The sequence below is a fragment of the Polyodon spathula genome, chromosome 32, assembly GCF_017654505.1.
Source record: "Polyodon spathula isolate WHYD16114869_AA chromosome 32, ASM1765450v1, whole genome shotgun sequence".
In the NCBI taxonomy this organism is placed as follows: Eukaryota; Metazoa; Chordata; class Actinopteri; order Acipenseriformes; family Polyodontidae; genus Polyodon; species Polyodon spathula.
This window is the reverse complement of record NC_054565.1, coordinates 3857480-3878815: the sequence shown is the minus strand read 5'-3', so window position 1 is coordinate 3878815 and position 21336 is coordinate 3857480. Positions and strand designations below refer to the sequence as shown.

The 21336-nt window shown below is 36.9% G+C and overlaps 1 protein-coding gene across 2 annotated transcripts in view; it reads left to right on the top strand.

The window, feature by feature from the left end:
- LOC121303310 (zona pellucida sperm-binding protein 2-like) overlaps positions 1-21336 on the top strand; it is a 44313-nt gene that overhangs the window by 6509 nt on the left and 16468 nt on the right. For both annotated transcript variants that reach the window (XM_041233900.1, XM_041233902.1), the window contains exon 2: positions 11896-12282. In XM_041233900.1, coding sequence (XP_041089834.1) covers positions 12267-12282 — 16 coding nt within the window. In that variant the 5' untranslated portion in view covers positions 11896-12266. The remainder of the gene's footprint in view (positions 1-11895; positions 12283-21336) is intronic.

Sequence of the window (21336 nt, the reverse complement as noted above, 5' to 3'; positions counted from 1 at the left end):
TCCTTGCCAACCACCACCAAAACACACACCACCACAATATTTACCATTTTCCAACAGTTATATCTGTAAATCACACCTGCTTGAATATATATTTCCTTCATTTTAAATGTATTTTTTAAATAAGCTGGGTAATAAAAACCAACTGTAAAGAACTTCTGCTTTCTGAACGCTGCATAGAAGGCTAAACTACGGAAAACTTCCAGTGAATTAAAGCAGTGTGCAAATGTGTTAGAACTTTGTCATTTATATCCTTTATATACCTACCTGCATGAAAACCTTGGGTGTGAGAATTAATTTTCTGTCAGTAGAAACACTAGGCACTTGTGTGTGAAAATGTTAGACCACTTTGTGCTTTAATTAGGCATCTTAAAACAACTTCTAAAAAGTCTCATACATTTTAACATTTGGGGCTATGTATTCTTTATCACTTACGATTTTAAGTTAATTGCATTTGTGGCCCATTAAAGTAATCAATTAAATTAGACAATCAATAATTTACCTATTTTTACAATTTTCAGTTACAATTTCACGTGCACAATACATCGAAACAACAGAAGCAATGCGGTGTTCTAATACATTTGCACACTACCTTATATGTGGTGCAACTTTGACGCTGCAGCTTCAAATGTATAACTCCTGGTAGGTTTGGTTACTGCATCACACTAACTACTTGAAGAAAGACCACCAATAGCATAGGCAGACCACAATATTACCAGCAATGGCAACACAATGGATTGGGAGCCAATACAACACTGTGGTCTTGATATGTTATAGTATTGTTGTAGTGCAATGGATTACCACTTTGTATTGCATTTTCTATTGTGATACTACTGGTATGTTTAAATATGAACAATTTATTACATTGAAATGTTAATAACAATTAAATGGCCATCCAGATATATGTAAAAGTGTACCTCTGGCATGGATGCTTGAACAGGCAGACTCCCCACATCTCGGAATCTGATAATTCTCAATACCTGACAATCGAATAACCGTTTCTCTAGATACATGCAAGCATGCAAGTGTGACATAGTGGAGGTACGTCCATCTGTATGTTTACTACAATTGTTATTTTTCAACCATGGGGAATGGCTCTGCAAAAAAAAAATAAAAAAATGTTTGAGAACAGGCCTCTCCACTAAGCATTTGCAGCTGCAATGACCCATGCGAGTTAGTTAGACAGTGTTCTTTTTTCAAATGCAATTTTAGGAGCCGTCCCAATGGTATTTGTGATGGAATTTGTAAGCATGGTAAATAATGCATCTAAGCAGAAACACAAAATAGAGAATGGTAAAGATCGCACATAATATGATATCAAACTGCTTAGATAATACAAAGCATCCCTGCCTTCAATCTAGAGGCTTCTGTTTTTTGCCCCAGTTAAATATACGTGCATGTCCACTGTTGTTAAACTAACTGTTTCTCATATTGGGTAACTACAACATTCGTTATCTATCAGAACTGCCTGTCCTAGTTTTTACACTCACATAAGAAAAGACTCATTTTAAAAGGCTTGGCAGTGTTGCCCCCCCTCCCCAACCAGAGTCCATTTTTAAACTGCAATATGATCCCTGAAACTTTATTTTTTATAGTTTTCATTGTACTGTTTGTCCTGATCTGTTCTGATTTTCTGGCACAATGCACCAGACTGAACACAGATTTTTTTTTTTTTTTTTTTTTTAAAAGTACAGCCTACTTGAAATTATATAACAACCTGATTTATTAAACTAGAACATTTAAGCCAACGTTTGCACCAGGCAAAGCAAATCGGATTGGAGGCGTGCAAAATGTGAATGCCCCCCCCCCCCCCCCCCCGTATTGCAATCCTTCATATTAGAACATTACTGTTCTAGATTGGTTTGCAAGGTTCTTTGCCATTGTGCTACATTTTCATATCACGCTTTAAGGCAGCGTCAAAATGCAATTCTGCTTATCTCAGAGCTAAATATTTTGTGTATTTAGAGAAGGAATACATATTTCGTATTTCTAATTTCAAAGTTTGTTATATATATATATATATATATATATATATATATATATATATATATATATATATATATATATATATATATATATATAGTTGGATAGCAAGCGATCTGTATGTAGTCCATTGCAGAAAATACTCTGCAAGCACATACTCTGCAGGTTTCCAGGTCACAGAATCTACTGGAAACTACAGTACTGTATAAATTGCATATGTGCAAGTAATTTAGCTTAATATGAACTCGTAACATGGTATGAATTACTATGTATATACAATATATATCACAATATACTGTATTCTCATGATAGATGGGTATGTGTTTGCTTCAGTGTCAGATTTTTTTGTGTACCATATGCCTCGCATCAATTTCTAAACATATACTAACTGCTAACTCATGTCATGATATTACTGTGCCATTAGAATCACTGCAGTAACAAACCACAGCAAATGCACTACTGCCTATACATGTATGTATCCAGTGTGTTCTACTTATTGCACGTTCAGTCAAATTCACTCAAATTTAGATTTTGCTATTTAATAATTGCACATTACTAACTACATCAAATCAGGTCAATTAAAAGTTTTAACAAAAAAGGTACAGCGACATTCCATGCAGTTAAAATACTGAATAGGATGAAAATCTGCAGAATATTTCTCTTGCACTGCAAGGAGGAAAAGAGTTAAATTTCACAAATGTACCAATAATTATTGTGGTGAATACGGTGTGGGCATTGATAATTCATCATTGGTATCATGTATTTCATTGTGTGTAATTGAAGGCTTTCAGAAGCGCAGGTTTATCTGCTGTACTGCAGAGTGCTGCAATATGCACAGAGGTGGCTCAGTGGGGGATGGTTACTGTACAGTTTCTAAGAGCCTGCCTGGTGGAATAAAAGCAGGATGGTTGCGTGCAAAGAGATCGAGAGAAAGTGGTCCTGACACAGCCCTGGCTAATCCAGCACGACCTTCATCTGTGACAGTGGTGCTCTAAATACATTAACCAACGTGCTATACACTCGCCATCATCAGCACTTACAGCTAAACAGCATGCTATGGAAAACACATTCACCGGGAACTCAATAAGCACACATCACGAGCCCAGTTGTATTTTATTAAGGGACCTGTGCAGTCACCGTGGCACATGAAGTTCTTAATCGTGTTGAAGGGATTTGGCAAATAGTCTATCCTAATTACAATAATGGTTTAGGTGGGAATAAACCAGTACATATTTATTGAAGTACTAAAAGCCACAAGGAGACTTGAAACGTTAAAATAAGAATGCCATTAAAATATATGGTATGCTTTTTTTTTTTTTTTAAGAGGGAGATATGAAAATGCAGGTATATTATTTCAACCTGATAGCGTGAGACATGGTAGGTCTGCTTTGGGTTAAAAGGCGCTCAATAGTATCCAATGTACACCCTAGGCCTAGATCACGGTATACATGTTGCACAGGACTCAGAAATAGTTAATGCATCTGCAATGCCTACAACAGAATGATAGATGTGGTCGCACGGAGAGGGCAGATTTAAAGAAATGAATTGCAGATATTGATTGGGTCCTCGTCAGCCTTCGGAAAGGGGGCTCTGGAGAGCAGACGCGCGGAGACAGTTAATTCGGGAAATGAATTGCTGTCAGCTGGATTCTGATTCCAATCAATCAAGGTCAGGACAGCGCCTGCGCACTCCAGCGCCACTGCAGCAGTGCTTCCGTGTGCTTCCGTGTGCTCCAGCAACAGAGCGGGCTGCTCTTAAAGGGACAGCGCTGTAATCAGATTACTGGATACAGTCCAGGATGCTGCAGAGAGACCCTGCATAGGGTTCTGTGCAATACAAGCTCAGATAGCCACTCGACAAGAGTTCAGAATGGCTACCCTCTCTAACCCTGGGTGTAAACTAGTTTGCATCGTACACAGTACCCTGTGATTTTTTTATAGCATATACTGTAGTTAAAGAAGGATAATGAAACTGATTAGCTCATTTTAAGGTGACGTCATTTCCATCTGATGCAAACTATTCGATGCAAGTCATCTGATACAAATATATTTCAGATGACTGTAGCACATCAATATTAGGGTTCTCTCTCTCTCTCTCTCTCTCTCTCTCTCTCTCTCGCTCTCATAAAACTAGAACAAGCAATTTTTCTTGCACTTTGACACCTTGATAAATCTGAGGCTTTTTTTGGATTTGGGTCATAAATAGTGTTTCATTGTATCACATTTTTTGAAAGGAGAAAAATAAATACCTGTTCATTTTGACAAAGTCTTAACCAAACAACTCAAATGGTTGGTTTCTGATTCTGTGATATTAACATGTTTTTAATTGAAGACTGGACTAAACAATGCTTCTGCTGTATTAACAACCTAGAGATATTTCAACCTACCCAAACCACCCCCAACCATGTAAAGTAAATGAGATGAACAGAGGATACAAATGAAGGACAAGCTGTCCAAAAGAGGGACAGCCTTTCTGATAATGCATTGGTAGGGTTGTTCTCAACAGTTGCCAGTTGTAGGAAATCGCCTTTGTTTCAAAAGGCAGATTTGCCCCTGAGCAGAGCTTAATCATTTAAAGAGAATATGAAATGACAGGGATGGTTATTTTTATTCTCTATGAAAGAGCAGTATTACCAGAATATGGTACTATATGGCATTTTCTTGATGGAATGGAACAGTAGAAGGGGGTACCATGATGGTGACATTTTCATAGTCTGTCACACCAAATGAATCATACTGCTGATGATTATGAAAGAGTAATACTGTGCATTGGTATTACAATATTATGCTCTACCACTGTTGAAAGAATGTCTTTGATTAATTAAATACAGTTTGTTCAAACTAATTCAGGATACCCACAGGGCTGAAATATTTAGTTGGAGACTCATACAGTAGTGAATGCTTTTTATAAACCCTTTCTTCTGGATTGACGCACTGCCAGTTAACCCCCAGTCAAACACTAAACTGAAGTCTATTGCTATTGTTATTAAAATAAAAAGTCACAACTGCTTGTAATGGTTGTAACCATACACTCACTGGCCAATGTGCCGGTAACTACATGCGCATTGTGGGATATTAAGGCCATTTTGCTATTTTTTTTAATCCATGTCCATCCACAAATTCTGCCTTTCACTATTTAAGACTGCCCATACAATATAGAACAGTCTGGTTGCTTACTGGTCTTTAATTGCTGCTGTGCAGAAGAGCCCCCTTTTACTGTAGATTTCAAACAAAGCCATTGTCTTTACTCTTACTTTTTTGCATAATCAGCAGAATATTTTGGTTGTTCACTTTTAAACATTTTACTTCAGTTCAGGATACGTCAATATTTAATATAAAACAGTGTACAGCTCTGGCCAAAAGTTTTGTATCACCCTATAGAATTAACTCATTTTGCTTCATAAAGTCGACATTAACATACTGAATTGCATACCGCTTTGTAGTTTTCTGTATACTTCACAAAAAAATTGAAAACTGTGACATTTCAAAAATCGAACATGATATACTGAACTACTACTGTGGCTTTTGCAGTATCATTTTGTAGTTTCTTTGATTGCATTTGGTTAAATAAAATATATAAATTTTGCCCCAATCCAAAAATTCTAGGCGATGCAAAGCTTCTGGCCACAGTTGTAGTTCTTAACTGTATCTCTCTCAAATTAGTAAGGGTGACATCTACAGCTGCGGTTTGGAATATTGTTATAGTGAACTAGACTCCAGGAACAGAGCTGCAGAGTAAACTGCAGTTCGACTATTTCTCTGCAAGCTTATAGGGTCAGAGATGAGGCTTGACACACATTAGGGGAAGGTTAAATGATGCTCAAGAAAGTGGAGGCAGAACTGCTTATTGTAGTATCGCTGCAGTGTTTATACTGTAGATGTAGACAGTGTTCCGAGAAGAACATGGCTCCGAGGAAAACAGGAACCAAAACCATACTGTCTTATATGCAGTTCTGATGAAGGTCTTATAAGTAGAGCCTTTTTTCTAAAAATAATTTTGTCATTTACATATACAAGCTTATCAATACATCCAGTACGATTCAGTTTATTTACTGAATATGGTTCCACTCAGATACATATTTTCTAATACTATTAATGCCCTCAGAAGCAGTCTTTAGCATCTGGTGATGGCCTTGTTATGTTAAATAGCCTTGCCTTTGGTTTGGGACATTAAATTCACAAGACAGGCATTACCAGATGGTGAAGATTGCTTCATCCGGTATTATTGCTCGATTAAATCATCCACAAACCCGAGAACGTCGCCGTCTTAAACTCCCTTAGCTTTAGCTTTGAAAAGGCCAAATAAGAGTTTTAGTTTAGGTTAATTTGTTAAAGATATTTGAAGGCCCCAATTCTTGCTGTAGCCCCGCAAAACTTGAACTAAAGTCAGTATAAAGAAACAGTATAAAGGAAATGTCCTGTCCGTGCTATTAATACAAAATTAGAGATTTAAATTACTAGTGATATTGCCTGTGAGGGACAAGATGGGAGAGACTGTCAGGCTCTACCTAGGAAATTTTACCAACCCTCAGTGCTGACAAAGCTTTAAAAATCAATGTTCTTACCTTAGCCATATTCCCCCATTTTCTTCTGGTGAAGATATGTTTGGGGATTTGCATTTATTTTCAACTTAAAACTACAATCTCCAATATGCAGATATTTAAAAAACAACAATATAGAAGTAAAGGTTGCTGCTGCTTCCTGGTACAAAGTCACTTCCTGTGCTGTAGCGCAGTTTCACGCTAATGGTCATGCTGCAATCAGGTCATGTGACCAACTGCTCAGGAAGTGATTATATTCAAGCAAGAAACTTTTTTTATTACAGATTTGTAAATTTACAGAATTAAAAGTAAAAAAACAGATTTTAAACGAGCTGGCATATTGCAGTCATGCAAGAATCCTGTGTTTTACTGTCATGCACAATCAAATGCTGGGAAATGACCCACGAGTAACCTGAAGTCCAGTGGTTGCCTAGTTCCCTTAAAACCTGAGTTCTAATTAACAGTATGTGTGTGGCCATCTAAAAAGCCTGGTTTGAAATGAACAGAGCTGGCACCTTGTTTGGGGAGATGTCTGATGGGAAATGCACTCACTTTATGGTAAATTGGTAGGAAGGAATTACACCTGCTTCTACTAGGGAAATTCAAATAAATCATAAAGGGAGCTAGGGTTATTGTCAGGGATTTCCCAGGTTAGAGGGGGGAAGGATGCCAGCAAGTTTTGGTTATTGGCTTTAACTATTTGATAGCTTTGAGAAAACAAGCCTAAGGAGACATTTTTACTACATACTGTAGCCCTTAATATTATCAGACACATTTACTTTTGCTCCAGTGTCAAATTGGTTGCCCTATTTACGTTTCTTATTACAACAATATGGAATGTGCATTTAAAAAAAAAAAAAAAAGACATTGTAAAATGAAACTTGCAAGGTGCTTAAAATACTTAGATGCACTATATTAAATATTTGTAATATTAAAATTGTATTAATAGTTTAAATTTCACTGGCTTTATTAAAAAAAAAAACATTTTTGCATTCAAAAATAATATTGCTCCTGACAGCCTGTTTGAAGGAGCTAAGATCTAAGACTTAGATCTGTTTTAGAAGGATTTCAACACGTCATTTATAATTATTCATTTTGGTGGTACTTATACAGTGAAACACACTATCGATTTGGCAGGGCTGAAGACGACGGTTTTAAAAATAGTAGAACCCTATTATACCGGTTTGTTTTTTTGACATGTCAGCATTGGCTTCTGTGTTTGTTTTATCAAAAACTCGACCTGTTCTCTAATTAACTAGCCTTGTTGGATCTGTTCAGTTCATGCGCCGTCTCCGTTCCACATTCAAAACAGTTCGATACTGTGTTCTGCCTGCATTTATAGACTGCAGATAAACAGTACGAAATGGTGGGAATTCTTAACACTGCTGATACCATTTACAGTGTCCGTGCGGCCTAGCATAGAACCAGTGCTAAAAAATAACAAAGGGAAGGGAAGCACATCAGCATTAAAAGATGTCAATCCTCAACAAGAGAGGAAACCGGCTATGCAAACATTAGTTTCAAGAGCCCTGCTCATCATGCATTTAGCACCATGCTCCACTTGCATCTTTTCTTTTGTAAAATGAAAATCAGGCTTCTAATGTTAAAGCAGTAGCAGGGTGCATTTATTCATGCATCAATGTTTTATTTTTAGTACTCGGCGCATTGGTGAATGCTGTTTGAAATGGCCGCTGTGGGGGGGTGAATAGCAAAACTACCTTTATTCTTTGCTATATTTTGGGCAGAAAAGGCTGAGAGAAGTTGTCCTACTTAACACTCTGTGCTAACAAGATATAAAAATTATTATTTATTTACCTTATTCATATAATAACTTCTCCCCTTCTCTTCTATTGAGGTTTCCTGCATGTTTTTTCTGCCTAGGCTTCAATATGGAGATGCAGGTTTGGTTTTAATAAAATAAAACATAACCTGTATTATTAGTCCCCTGGACATAGTCAGTAACCTGCTAACAGTATAAATGGCAGAATTACCATCAATCTTAAGCAGCCACAAATGTGAAGTCCAGTTCAGGTTTTGTTATATTTAAAAAAACAAATCAAATGAAGCTGGTAGTTCTAAAGAATGTTCTCCATCAGAAAAGTCTGGAGCAGTAGGTTCCTAAATGCAGCACTAATACCAGTCAGTTTGAATTATTGAGTAAAAACACCAGTTAGAAAATGCTTGCATTCATGTGGGGTGTTGTTGGAAGGAGGAGGTGCTCTGTAAAATAAAACATATAATCCTACTAGTAGCCCCTGAAGCATTCTGTACTTTTAGTTTTCATTCATAAATGGAGCTTCTAATTACTTTTTTTTTTTTTTTTTTTTAATTATAAAAGACATAAAATCTACAGACACACTTATGAAATGCAAGGGAGGTCTCCGTTCTTTCATTTTCAACACAGCATGAAGAGCAGGAGCAATGCATTAAAATCCTCGAATGCCCCAATCTCTAATCTGCACATTTACAAACACTTAAAACGCTCCAAATCGAACGGACAGAGAAAACAATAATATTAAGTGATCCTCAAATTTCATTGTTTGGGAATTAGAATTATGCACAACTGCAAATCTGCGTGCTGTCCTGCAGACCACAAACAGTTCTGTTATGTCAGGAAACCAAACTAGAAAACCGCAATATTGATCTGTAATTAGTTAATAAGTACATTATTACACACATCGGTTTTAAAATTGATTAAACATGAATGCATTGCTTCTGTCATTGCATAGCATTTTAAAAATATTGGATTTCATTATTTTTTTTTTTTTATTAATTCTGATCTCAAAAACCACATAGACCATTTGAAATCAAATACTAAAATTATATCAATAATGGTTTTCAGCAACAGTGATTAAAGAATGAGGTATCCATAAATACAGATGTACCTGTGCAATCCATTTTAATCATTCAACTGATTTAAATGTCAGCTATTCTAAATACTGTCTCCATTTAAATTATTAATGTAGGACCCTTCCTGGATAAAAATACACCGAGAGACTTGAATGCTTTGTCACGTGTTTGGTCTCGAGTCGTTTGATTTATCCGAAAAGTGGTGGCATTTGCCCACTTTGTCTTGTAAATGGGTACCTGTAATACCTGCATTATAGGAATAAACCAAACTAATTATTTAAAAGGGAAAATCAAATTCTTCAACATAAGGCAATTTTAGCTTGAAGAATGAAAAAAATATATATATTTTATAATTATATATATGTGGTCACAGCTCATTCTTATTCAAGACCTCTTTAAAGTGTTACTTCGAATAATGGGAAAGCATTTGAATGGATTAAAATTACAAAATTTAAAACAATGCACTTGGTTTACTAGCTGCTTATTAGGGTCTGCTTTTACAATTAAAATGAAATGGATTTCATTGCAACAAACACAAAACACAGATGAGTAAAAACGGCAAACAGAATAGAGCCGAGCAGGACAGCATGCAGTGCTGCTCCGGCCATGCCAATGCCCAGATCCCATCTCCACATTGCGTAGCACACAGGGGGCTGTTTAAGAGATGGAGCGGCAGCACTTACCAGCCAGACCTTGAAGATAAGCTGCCCGGAAGACTCCTCAAGCTGCCATTCTCAGCAATAACAACATACAGTGCAGTCAAAGCACTCTGTCTCTATCAGGCCCATGCAATGCACCCATCCTAGATGTCTTCAATTGCATTAGGTTTGTCTCGTCTGACGTTAAATAACGTTCTGAATTCTGGTGATGACGCATCCTGTATATAGAGATTCATTTCTATATACAGAATGCAGATGGGTCAAATACTTTTAATAGGCTTGAACAGTGAATGTTTCATACAAATGGCATCTCAAAATATAACATCAGGCTACACTGTATTTTAACTTCATATGTCCAACCATAAAACATATATACACACCTATGTTGTATTCACATACTAGGCAGGCAGCAGTACAGTGTGTGTACCTTTTGATTTCATTGGCATTCCAGATACAGAAGTCTGTAACATTACAGGTTTCGAGAAACATGAAAAGCCACTGCCAAATCAAAACCTCTTTCAAAAAAAAAAAAAAAAAAAAAAAAATCACCATAACTCGCTTTATTTTTCATCTTTCTACAGTTAAATAAACAGAGACGTATTTCCCAAGATTTTAAATGGTTTATGTCCAGTCCTGAGCTTATCTGCAAGATCTCCCCCTCCAGACCTATTACATTTAACTTATTTGTATTTAGATATGTTTTTCAAAATTGCATTTGTACAGTCCACATTTCCAAAATAAAACCAGAACATATTTTTGAAATTGAGAAAATGAAATAATCCACTTGATATGACCTTCTGCAATACCAGTGGACCAAAAAAATCAGCTTATGCAGCAAAAATGACCCGTTCCATTGTTACTCAAGAGGGCTCATAACAAGTGAAAGTGACTCTTTGTTTATGACTGATCTGTAATTTTACTAAGGGAAACAAAAATAATAAATAAAAACAAACAGGTGAATTTCAGTCGTGATAAGCTGGCTCTTGTGAAGCGAGATCTCACTTTCAAAACCGGGATGGATGAAGACTGGTGAAACACAGATCTCGTGTATCTGTACCTTTTTGCCTTATCATTTGGGATGCTGGTTTTTAAATACTATCTTTCTTTCCAACGCCTGAATGATTAGGTCTCGGGGTCATTCTTGCGCCCTGCATTATATTATATATAATGAAACCCTCTCCCCACCCATTTCAATTTTTTGCATTGTAGCCTTCCTTCAGCCGGTCATCATTCCCTAATGTCCCCACAGCCTCTGTAATCCCCAGCAGCTGGGCTCCTCTCATTAATCCTCCTGTCTGGATCAGCTGCTGGAGAGCGAGTACCCCCCCCCCCCCCCCCTACTGTCCTCCCGGTGGGGAGAGGAATAGAGGGGTGTGTGTCGGGGGTTAGACCAGAGAGCATAAATTGTAGCACAAGGCATCCACTTGCACAGTGTTTCTCCGTGCAAGGAAGCACCGCCGCGCAAACTCCATCGCTCAGATCGGACAAATATATATACTTTTTTTTTTCTGACCCACTTAAAGAAAGGTGACAGATGTGGAGGGCATTTTGCTTTGAATTTGACCCACCACCTTCCCCTCAAAACAAACCCAGCGACCCACACCCTTGCCTGTTTGTTTTTTTTCCCCCTCCGCAAAGGGACGGGGCAAGAGGGGCAGCTATTTTGGTTGTAGTCAAGCACTTTTTTCTTTTTTTAAGATGGAACTATCGCCGTGCGTGTCAGTCTTTTTCCAATTTGTCGCACCTACAGCTGTGGTTGCGCCAGTTGGTTGTGGGTGTTAAAGTTAAAACCTGCCTTTTTTTTTCAAAAAAGGTGGTTTTAAGTTTTTATTTTCATGTGGAATATTATTCCTTTTATTTCTACAGATCCTCCGGGACAAGATGGAGCTTATAACCCACTCGGGACCTGGGAGAACATCCTACGCTTTTTTTTTTTTTTTTTTCGCATCCTGTGTGCAAGCAGAATGAAAATACAGCACAGAAGAGTGATGGCAGAGAGGGAGGGAGGGAGAGCAAGAGAGAGAGAGAGAGCACAAGCAGTGACTGACTAAAATCAGGGAGAAACATTAGTTCTAGGACATTAGGTTACAAACACCTAAGTATGGGTGGCTTTCATTACATTGATGAAATGTAAAGGTGCGATTCTTAAAATATATACGGTATATATTGAGCAAAACATCTTCCTTTGTTAACCAAATTTGAATTGCGGGGCACTGGAACCAAGAAGATCTGCAATAATGAAATACCACACAGGTACGGTTTATTTTTATAATTAAAACAAAGGCATCTTAATCTATAGCTCACTCTGTTTAGTTAATATCTTTCTTAAATGAGCAATAGTTTGATCGCTGTGTATATCGACTAATAGCTATTCATCTATCTATATATGCATTTATTGAAAATGCTTTGTTGAAAATGTGATTTATGTTGATATACAGGACAGAATTATTCTTTGTGTCTTATTTTAAATTCTGTATTGGCTTTTAAAAACATCCTTTATTTTGTGCTGAGATTTTTTTCGTAATTTTAATAGTATTGTAATTATATTGTGCAATCTTGTTAAAGGTAGATGTATATGTTTGCATAAAGAGACAGGTGGATACAGATACATTTGGGCTAAAGTTATAATACGATCTACACATGTATACAAAACACAGGTATATACTGATATACATATTAGATATGCATGCATTGAACAGGACTCTGGTGTTTTTTAAAAAGACTAAGACATTAAAGGGATGGTTCTATTGGGTTTGAGCTCTTTGTGTTCACAGTGGACCTTGATTTAATTTTATACAATTAAGGCACGCGGTGAATGCCAAGAGAGAAGCCAAAAGCTCTGCTTACCTGCAACATTAAAAGCAGGTGAACGGAATTTGAATTCTTTGAGGACAGGGCAGGTTCCCTGGCACCTGCAAGGGTGGTTACTGCAAACTCCTGCCTGCTCCAGTTTTTCAGTCAGTGTGTATTCCAGATGAATACTAATATTTGTTTTGCAGAACCTACTGGGATAATGAAGATGAATTAATAAAACAGGCTAGTAATTGTCAAGGGTAAAGGGTGCTTTGTTAATGGATTTTTTCTTTAAATTAAAAACGCCAAAAAAAATGCAGTGCATTTTGATTATGGGAGAACGATGTACCATTAACCACTTATTACATTTTTAATGGGTATCATTAAGACATCTTTGAATTTTTTTTAAATCTGTAAAAACAAATTAAAATGTCATGCTTCTGATGGGTTTTTTTTTTTTATGTATTTATTTTAAAATAAAATTTGTTAATATGAACCGAGCAAAATAGGCTAGCTATAGGTTGTGTTGAACGGTCAACTGTACAGGATAAACAGAAGCAATCTTTACCCGTGCAGAACAATTCCTCAACAGCAGAGCACAACTAGAATACATCACCTTTCTGCTTATGAGAGATGCTCAAGATTATACAACTATATCAAACTGTATAATGAATTGTCATCAAGGGATTATCTGTCGTCATGTACTGTACTAGATAACTGTAGCAAAGAGCTCTCCGTTAAATATAATGAGCGACTACAAATATGATTTCGGTAAACACACTGGGATAACTAAACTCGTAATAGCACATATTGGCTCGACAAGTTCATACCGCTAAAAACAACATATAAATCTGAAAAATATTCACGGCCAAACTTATAAAAAAAAACTAATTAACAGTAGGCCTTGTTCTCTTTTACTCTACGCCTCATCGTAATCACCATATAGCCTCACATGATGTTTAAAGAGCTGATCGCTATCAAACACAATATTATTAGAATAGTGGCTATTTATTTTCAACGGTTAAATTAACCCGACCGAAGTGACGACATGAATCATTGGTTAAATAAATAAATAAATAAATAAATAAATCATCCTTCACCAACTGTCAAATATCGGTACCCGTCACTTTCTTCTACAGGCATCCGTCACCCACGCAAATGTTATCATAACCAGCCGCAACACCGAATCCCATAGCCCGGCCTACTGCGAGGCAAGTGTGAAGGGTACACATTGTGTCAAGTAAGCGACACAAATACAAATGCGGCAGCTGCTGAAAATGATCAAGCGTGTTTGCTTACTGTCATTAATGTACGCATTAAGTATTTGGTTCAGAGACGAGACAGTGTTAATTGTAAAAATTTAAATGATAAAAGAATAAATCACGCAGAAAAAAAAAATGCAGTTACAAAAGAAATCTCTCATTATATATATGGTCGGTACCATCGCATCCATATTAATTGCTGGACCCTGTTCGCCTTATATTACTGTAGGGTAGCAATATAAATGATTGCATATTGTTGTAAAAACGTTGGCACTATTTACTTGTCATGTCTGGTCAAGTGTGTTTCAGAAAAAAAGAAAAAAAAGCCATTTACGTTGACTTGGGTCTCAAATAATGAGTGCGTGACAATTTAATGACTGTCCGAGTTAGTCAATCCTTACCTCCCTAAATTGCCCAGAGGTCTTTTAACGCTATTCAAAGCCTAAGAAGAGTGATATGGATGAGCCAGCTGGAAAAAAAATGAAAACATACAGGCCTAGCATCATGCAGTGCTGTTTGCTCTGACGGAAAGGCACCCAGCCGTTACAAAAATGCGACTAGGCCTGCGTGTATTGTCGGGCTTCCGCCTGGTCTTTAGAGGACCGACGTTAACCACGTTTATGATAAATCGACGCGATTATCTTTTATTTTTATTATAAAAAACTGTTTTATTTATTGATGTGAACTTACCTGTAGTGCAACCTTGTCTTACTGCAGAAGAGTGCTTTACAATTTGAGGTTGGCTATTTTTTTTAAATAGCAACATACCTTGCAAGAGCAGCGTTAGCTCAGCTCTTTATTAAATACGCACAATTTGGGTGTTTTTTTTTTTTTTTTTTGTTTTTTTTTTTTTTAATTTACATGTAGGCTATATTAAACTGAGGTATAGCTTACAGAAGAAAGACAACTGCTATTAATATCCTCTGTTGAATTGCACCATTAATGAATTTTAAAACAGAATTCAAATTGGGCCAATCCGATTTAATCATTGCGCCCCATGCGTTGACACCAACGTCAAAAAATAATCTGGTTTTATTTGCTGTGTTTTCAATATGAAATGCAAAGATGTAAACTGGTTAACATTTGGGTCTATCAACAGCATTTAAAAAGGTAAAACTTTCCTTTAATTATCCATTAAACGTGGCAATAACACGAAATCTGCCTCGATTACCATACAGCACTGCACTTCTTCCTTGACAATATTAATAACGAGATGACACTAAACGCAACTGGCGTATGTATTCTAATCCTGTAGTGTTGCTCATTGATTATGCACTAGCCTAGATACACACAATAATATTCTACTGGGGCACTGCCGAAGGGCATGGATCATCTGTTTAGTTTTTAAATAATTATTTGTATTCGTCATAAACATTAGACGGTTAAATTTACTGCATTATATTATCATCAGATGCACATATAGTGTACTGTTTTGACCAAAATGTATTAGTCAAAGTCCCAAAATAAAGTCGTTAGTGGCCTAAATTGAGGCTAAACTATATTTCGTTAAACGTAACTGAACGATAGATATATACGTTATTATAGAAATACATTCAAAAACATTTTTAGCAACTACAAAGCAGACTAGATTTTGATAAGATTTGCGTTCACAAACCGAGCAAAAATGTATTTAAAACAAATAAAATAATCGAAGTAGGCAAATCAACTAATACAAATACTACAAACCGATATATTGTACACAAAGGACACACACAAACACAAAATGTTATTTGCAGAATGGTATTTTCTATTTTACTTTAATAAGAATAAATGCTACATTCAATGGCAGCATATTACTAACAAAATACACGAAGCTGTTTTTTTTTTTTGTAAATACAAATGTAAAGCTTAAGCTTACATTCGTTAGTAAAAAAAAAAAAAAAAAATATGATGCTTCGATCAGGATTGGTGCATATTTTAGCTACATATTAATGTCAGATATATAAGTTTATTTAAGATGCGCGAATCCTACATTTGCTCTCTTATATTTCAAGCACATGAAATAGCTAATTCTGTAATGTAAAGGAGGGTAATTGATGTTTTGTGAAGCGTGTCTAATAGAAATGGAATAACGTATTTCATGATAAGGGGCGGGCATCTATACGAGTGCACTATAAATCGATAGAATGAATTTGTGGTCTGGACCGACTTGTTTGAAAATCGCAGATAAAATTGCAGCTATTCTGTCAGCAATCAAACATCACTGTAACTAGTAAATGCTTATTGCATTACTCTTGTTACCATTAGTATAGGTTACCGGTGTACGCGTTGTTCCATTTTCTAGTCACTAATACAAACACATTTAAAAAGAGAAAAATAATTGAATAGCCTGCAATTCGTTTAAAATGTGTATTTTTGCATAGTAATAATAACAACCCTTCAACAATACACACATGGTCAGATGCTTGCCTAAAAACAGAAGACTTGTTCCATCATGTTCTGATATAAAGTGAAAGGAACAGCAATACCTGTTTTCCGTTGTGAATACCTATCCCTGCAATCAACAGCTACGTATATTACAGGAAGGGAGTGCTGTCCAACTTTGTCTCCCATGAGCAAGAAATCTCATAAAGAGCCATAGGACACAAAACAAACGACAACCAAAGACATTTTAACTGGACTGCACACACAGTTGCAGGGTTTTTTTGTGCGCTTGAAACAAGCCTAAACAATTGCACATCTTTTGCTTTGGTTTATACCAAAAACTAGCGAATATCCAGCCTTCACCTCTAAATCAATATCGCCATATCGTGGGGTTCAACGAGCCTTATATAAACGAAGAGCCGTCGTTGGACAGACCTGCAGTAAGGCAATATCGAACTCTTGCAGACGCAGTGTGCCGTATGGTTAAGTTCCTGATGAAATGATCAACTCTTCCTTGTAAAATGTTCTCAGTATAATACATCTAAGTCAGTTCCATTTTGCAGCTTCTGTTCAGTTTCATGAGCTAACCTTGGCTTGTAATTGTAATTCAGAAGCCCCTACTGCAGCCCTAAGGAGCAGGATCGAGTCTATTAGTTTCACAGAGGGATGCAGAGGCAGGCAAGCTCGGTGCGCTGTGTCGCTCCTGCCGATAATGTAGTAAACAGATATCAAGTGATTATATTGCTGTGTAAACTTGATTATGGGACCCCGGCTGCAAATGTTCCGTGCTGGATCCTGCAGCTTATTATTCAGGGTGTATACATTAACCTGATGTTGGTAAAATATACATTAGAAATGAATCGTGATGCATCCATTCACTATACTAGAATTCATATCACAATTGAAAATGGTTTGAAACGAGTAAAATCGACAAACTGAATCCACCTGCTTGTAAATATGTGAAATGATTGTGTTGTGTGCTATGCCTAATAAAATATACTTTAAAGTTATATATGTTGGTGTTGTCTCAGTATTTACAAAACCATACAGTTTGCGCTCATTTAATACACTTTGCCACCTGAGGACACACAGAATATAGGGCAGTGGAATCAGAATCTCAAGACTGCATGTGAAATATAGGTTTCTTTAAATCTCTTTCAATAATTCCATAAATCTCACCTGTGCAGTTTTGAAACAAGTCATTAGTATTTTAAAAGCTAGACCTCATGTTTGCATGCCCTACTTTCAGTTAGACTTGCACTTCCTCACCAGGCGGGTTCTATTGCCCCTGAACCTTCAACTTCTGCCATTAACCAACCAACTGCTTCCCTGAATGACTGAAATGCTTTGACCCTGAAGATACAGCTTGGAAGAGAAACAGTAACAGACTACCAAAGTAAGGCATAACCTAGCATGGTACCACAACATTGTTTTTAAAGGAAAACACAGGCTTGCTATAACACATGCTTCTTTCCAAATTGCACCTGCATGACAGCTACATAATATATGAAAGTGGTATAACCTCTTCAATACTAAACTAGCTTGCTTGTTGTTTTTGACAGATCTTCTGGCTTAGCGATAGCAGGATAATGCAGCCAGAATGAATTTGACACATGTTCCCAATAAATCATAAGAGAGTTGCTAAACGTTTTTTCTAGAATGCGTCAGCCAAGTTTGAAAAGATCACAGCCCCTGAGTTTTGGTAATGTGCACCATTTTTGCAAATTAAAATAACACTGGCAAATCTTTTCAACTCAGCAGGATAATGAAAGACAGTTTTGTATTAGAGTTGAAACATTACTGGAGTATTTTCCTTCCATAAATAAAATAGGAATTGCACCTTGTAAAAACAAACTTGGATCAATTTTAAAAGGAGTGCTAACACCAAGGTATTAAAAACTATTAGCACAAGCAACATTATCACATTGCTCCCCCCTTCCAATAATATTTTGGTTCTATGCTTGTATTTTATACTGCAATTTGGACAATAAAAGGGGGACCAGTAATAACATTTATACATCGAATAGGCAAGAATTTTATTTTAAATAGTTTTGACTCCTTAAATGTTTTAAAAAAGCATTTCTCTCCCCCCAAATATGGTCCACCATATTCAAAGTGATGATATATTTAAAATAATCTCCTTATTTGAAAGCAGACAGGCCACCTGCCATAAAAAAAAAGAAAACTAAACCCCGCTTTACACTCCAGGAACCCAAACATATTGATAGCTCAGTAATCCCCATTGTTCTCTTAGACGGTTCCCTTTCCACAGGAATGGAGTAACAGCTTCAAACAAACTCCATAAAGACAGTGCCCAAATGCAAATGCTACAGAAACATGCACAGCTTCTGATCAGAGAGCGCCTCACTTTCTGTGTAAATCCGTTGTCACCCATATGTCTTCATTTGCTGTTTTTTGAAGACGACAGTAGTTGCTTGATCGGCAGACGTTTCCTTCTCCTATAAAAGTCACACAAAACTGTAGCAAGTTTTATTTCAGTGTTCATTGAGGTTTTACGACATTGCCAGTTGGTAATGAAGCAGGGTTACAAATATCCTAACTCTATACATGCTGTTCCCCCAACTCAACCCAGCACTTTAACCACTGCACAAAAGGGCCAACTTCTGCAGGCAGCAACAGAGGCTGAATTATTTACCCTACTGGTGCAATCAGAAAAACAAAAGGAAAATTGATTGAAAAAGTGACAGATCACTAGATGGCGCAGGCACTTACTTTTAAAAAGACAAGTTGGCTGAATTACAACTATCAACGGCAAACATCCAGATCTGAAGAACAGCTCCGGTAAAAGCACCCTAATAGACTTCTCAAAAACAATAACACAAACGAACACAGCATTTAAGTAATTGAAACAAGCGGCACTCAAAATGATTGCAAAATGGGTAAGAACACAGTAAAAAAGCAAACTGGCATTTGAAGCTACTTAAATGATACAAACACTTTCTATCAGACTTGATCATTTATCCAATATGGATGTTGCCTTACCCTCTGCGGCCCAGGAGGATGGTGGATTAATGTGCTACCTCTATTTGCCAACCCAATGGCCTCTCTCACTGCCAAATCTAAGCAATGTACAAAGCCTGCACTAGAAGTGGTGTTTTAATAAAACTGAAGCTGAAAAGGTATTCTAGTGGCGCTGTTGTTTTGAGAACCCTCTGAGAAGGATTGAAGACATCCACAATGTGATGCATGCCTGGTAAACAATTCAAAATGTTTCTGTTATTGTAATGGTTCTATTTCTTGTTGGCTATAGTTCTGTTTTATATGTATTTATTAAAAGGCACCTCACCGAACCAGCCACTCATACCCAGAGAGGCCTGTGCCATGCCAGTGTTTCTGTCTGTACAGTCATGATTATACAATGGAAAATCTCTGCTTCACAAAGTGTGAATGACAGAGATAAACCAGTGACCTTCAGAAACAGACAGCCACCATGAGGACAGGAACCACCCCGCCGACTCCAAATCTGCTTTTCTTGGGAAAAAGTCAACTAACAAGAGCTTGGGGTGCAAACAACAACAAAAATGGGCATCAAGGCATCTAGTGACATTCTGTAAAATAGAAGTGCAAACCGTTTCAACAGCTTAGAAATCAATATACATCATACTACTGGGGCTGAACTAAGTGGTAAACACCTGGAGTATTTATCACACATGAAAGTCTGTAGAAATGGGTTATGCATCACATGACTCATTCATTTGCTATGCAAATGAAATCCCCAGATAAACTAAGCATTCTAATTGGTTGTTGATCACATGACCATGCATGCGTATATTAGAGGGTGGGGTAGGGTTGGTGGTCTGTCTTTCTGTACATCACTTACATTTTTGCATATATTAGAACCACTTATTAAACTGATTTTATTGCCAGTTCTTGTTCTATGCTATTCTGTGCATATTGGTGATTTACTCTGTGGTCATCATACTTTTATTATTTTAAATATACTTTACCATATCTCTGAGCTTCACAGAGCATACCTATGCTTTCATATACTTCACTATGCTTTGACTGTGGTAGACACTGGCAAGTTCCAGTTGTGGAACCAAACAGAAATTCTCCCTTCGACAGAATGAATGAGGGTGGCCCTGCTGCCCTGAAATACCCCCACGTTACCAGTATACCCCATATAGACCGTTAGGCAAAGGAAACCAAGTGATCACAAAATTCTAGGATTAATGCCATTTATTAAACCTCTGTGAACCATTAAAAAAATGAACAGCGAAATCAAACACATTAAACAGTGTGTTCTGGGGACGACTGCATTCAGTTGATTTAAATGTTTTGAAAGAATCTCCTCAGGGATGCTGCAGTGTGTTAACAGCCAGAAATCCTTCTCAGAGTCAGGGTTTAAATGCGGTTCATCCTTGCAGCAAAAAAACACACACATAAAATAATTTTAGGATCTCCACCCACCCCCAAATTATTACTTGGTTTTATTTCCTAGAGTAGCAGAAATACTGTTGTCTTAAATTGTTTTGAGATTACAATTATTCCCATTATTGATAGAAACCTATTAGCCTAAAAAACGTAGCAGTATAGAAAAAGTGCTGCTCTTTTTTTCTACAGCCACTGTCTCTCTTGTACAGAGCATTTGGTGCCACCTGCTGATAGTCTGTTCTGACAAACGTTTGCACTTATTTGCACCTTGTCTCAAACATTGTCAACCTACATTTTTTCACTAATGGCTTTTCTATTGAGACTTACGCACCTGTACCATACATGTGTTGAATGCATTCATGTAATGCGCAGTAACTTTTGCACTCCGAACGGAAACTATGACAATTAAAATAAATTTTAAAAAAAAACAGCCATCTTAAATGTTGTCATGGATTGACCCCTTTTTTAAAATGACCTTTTAGCTTTCCCCAAG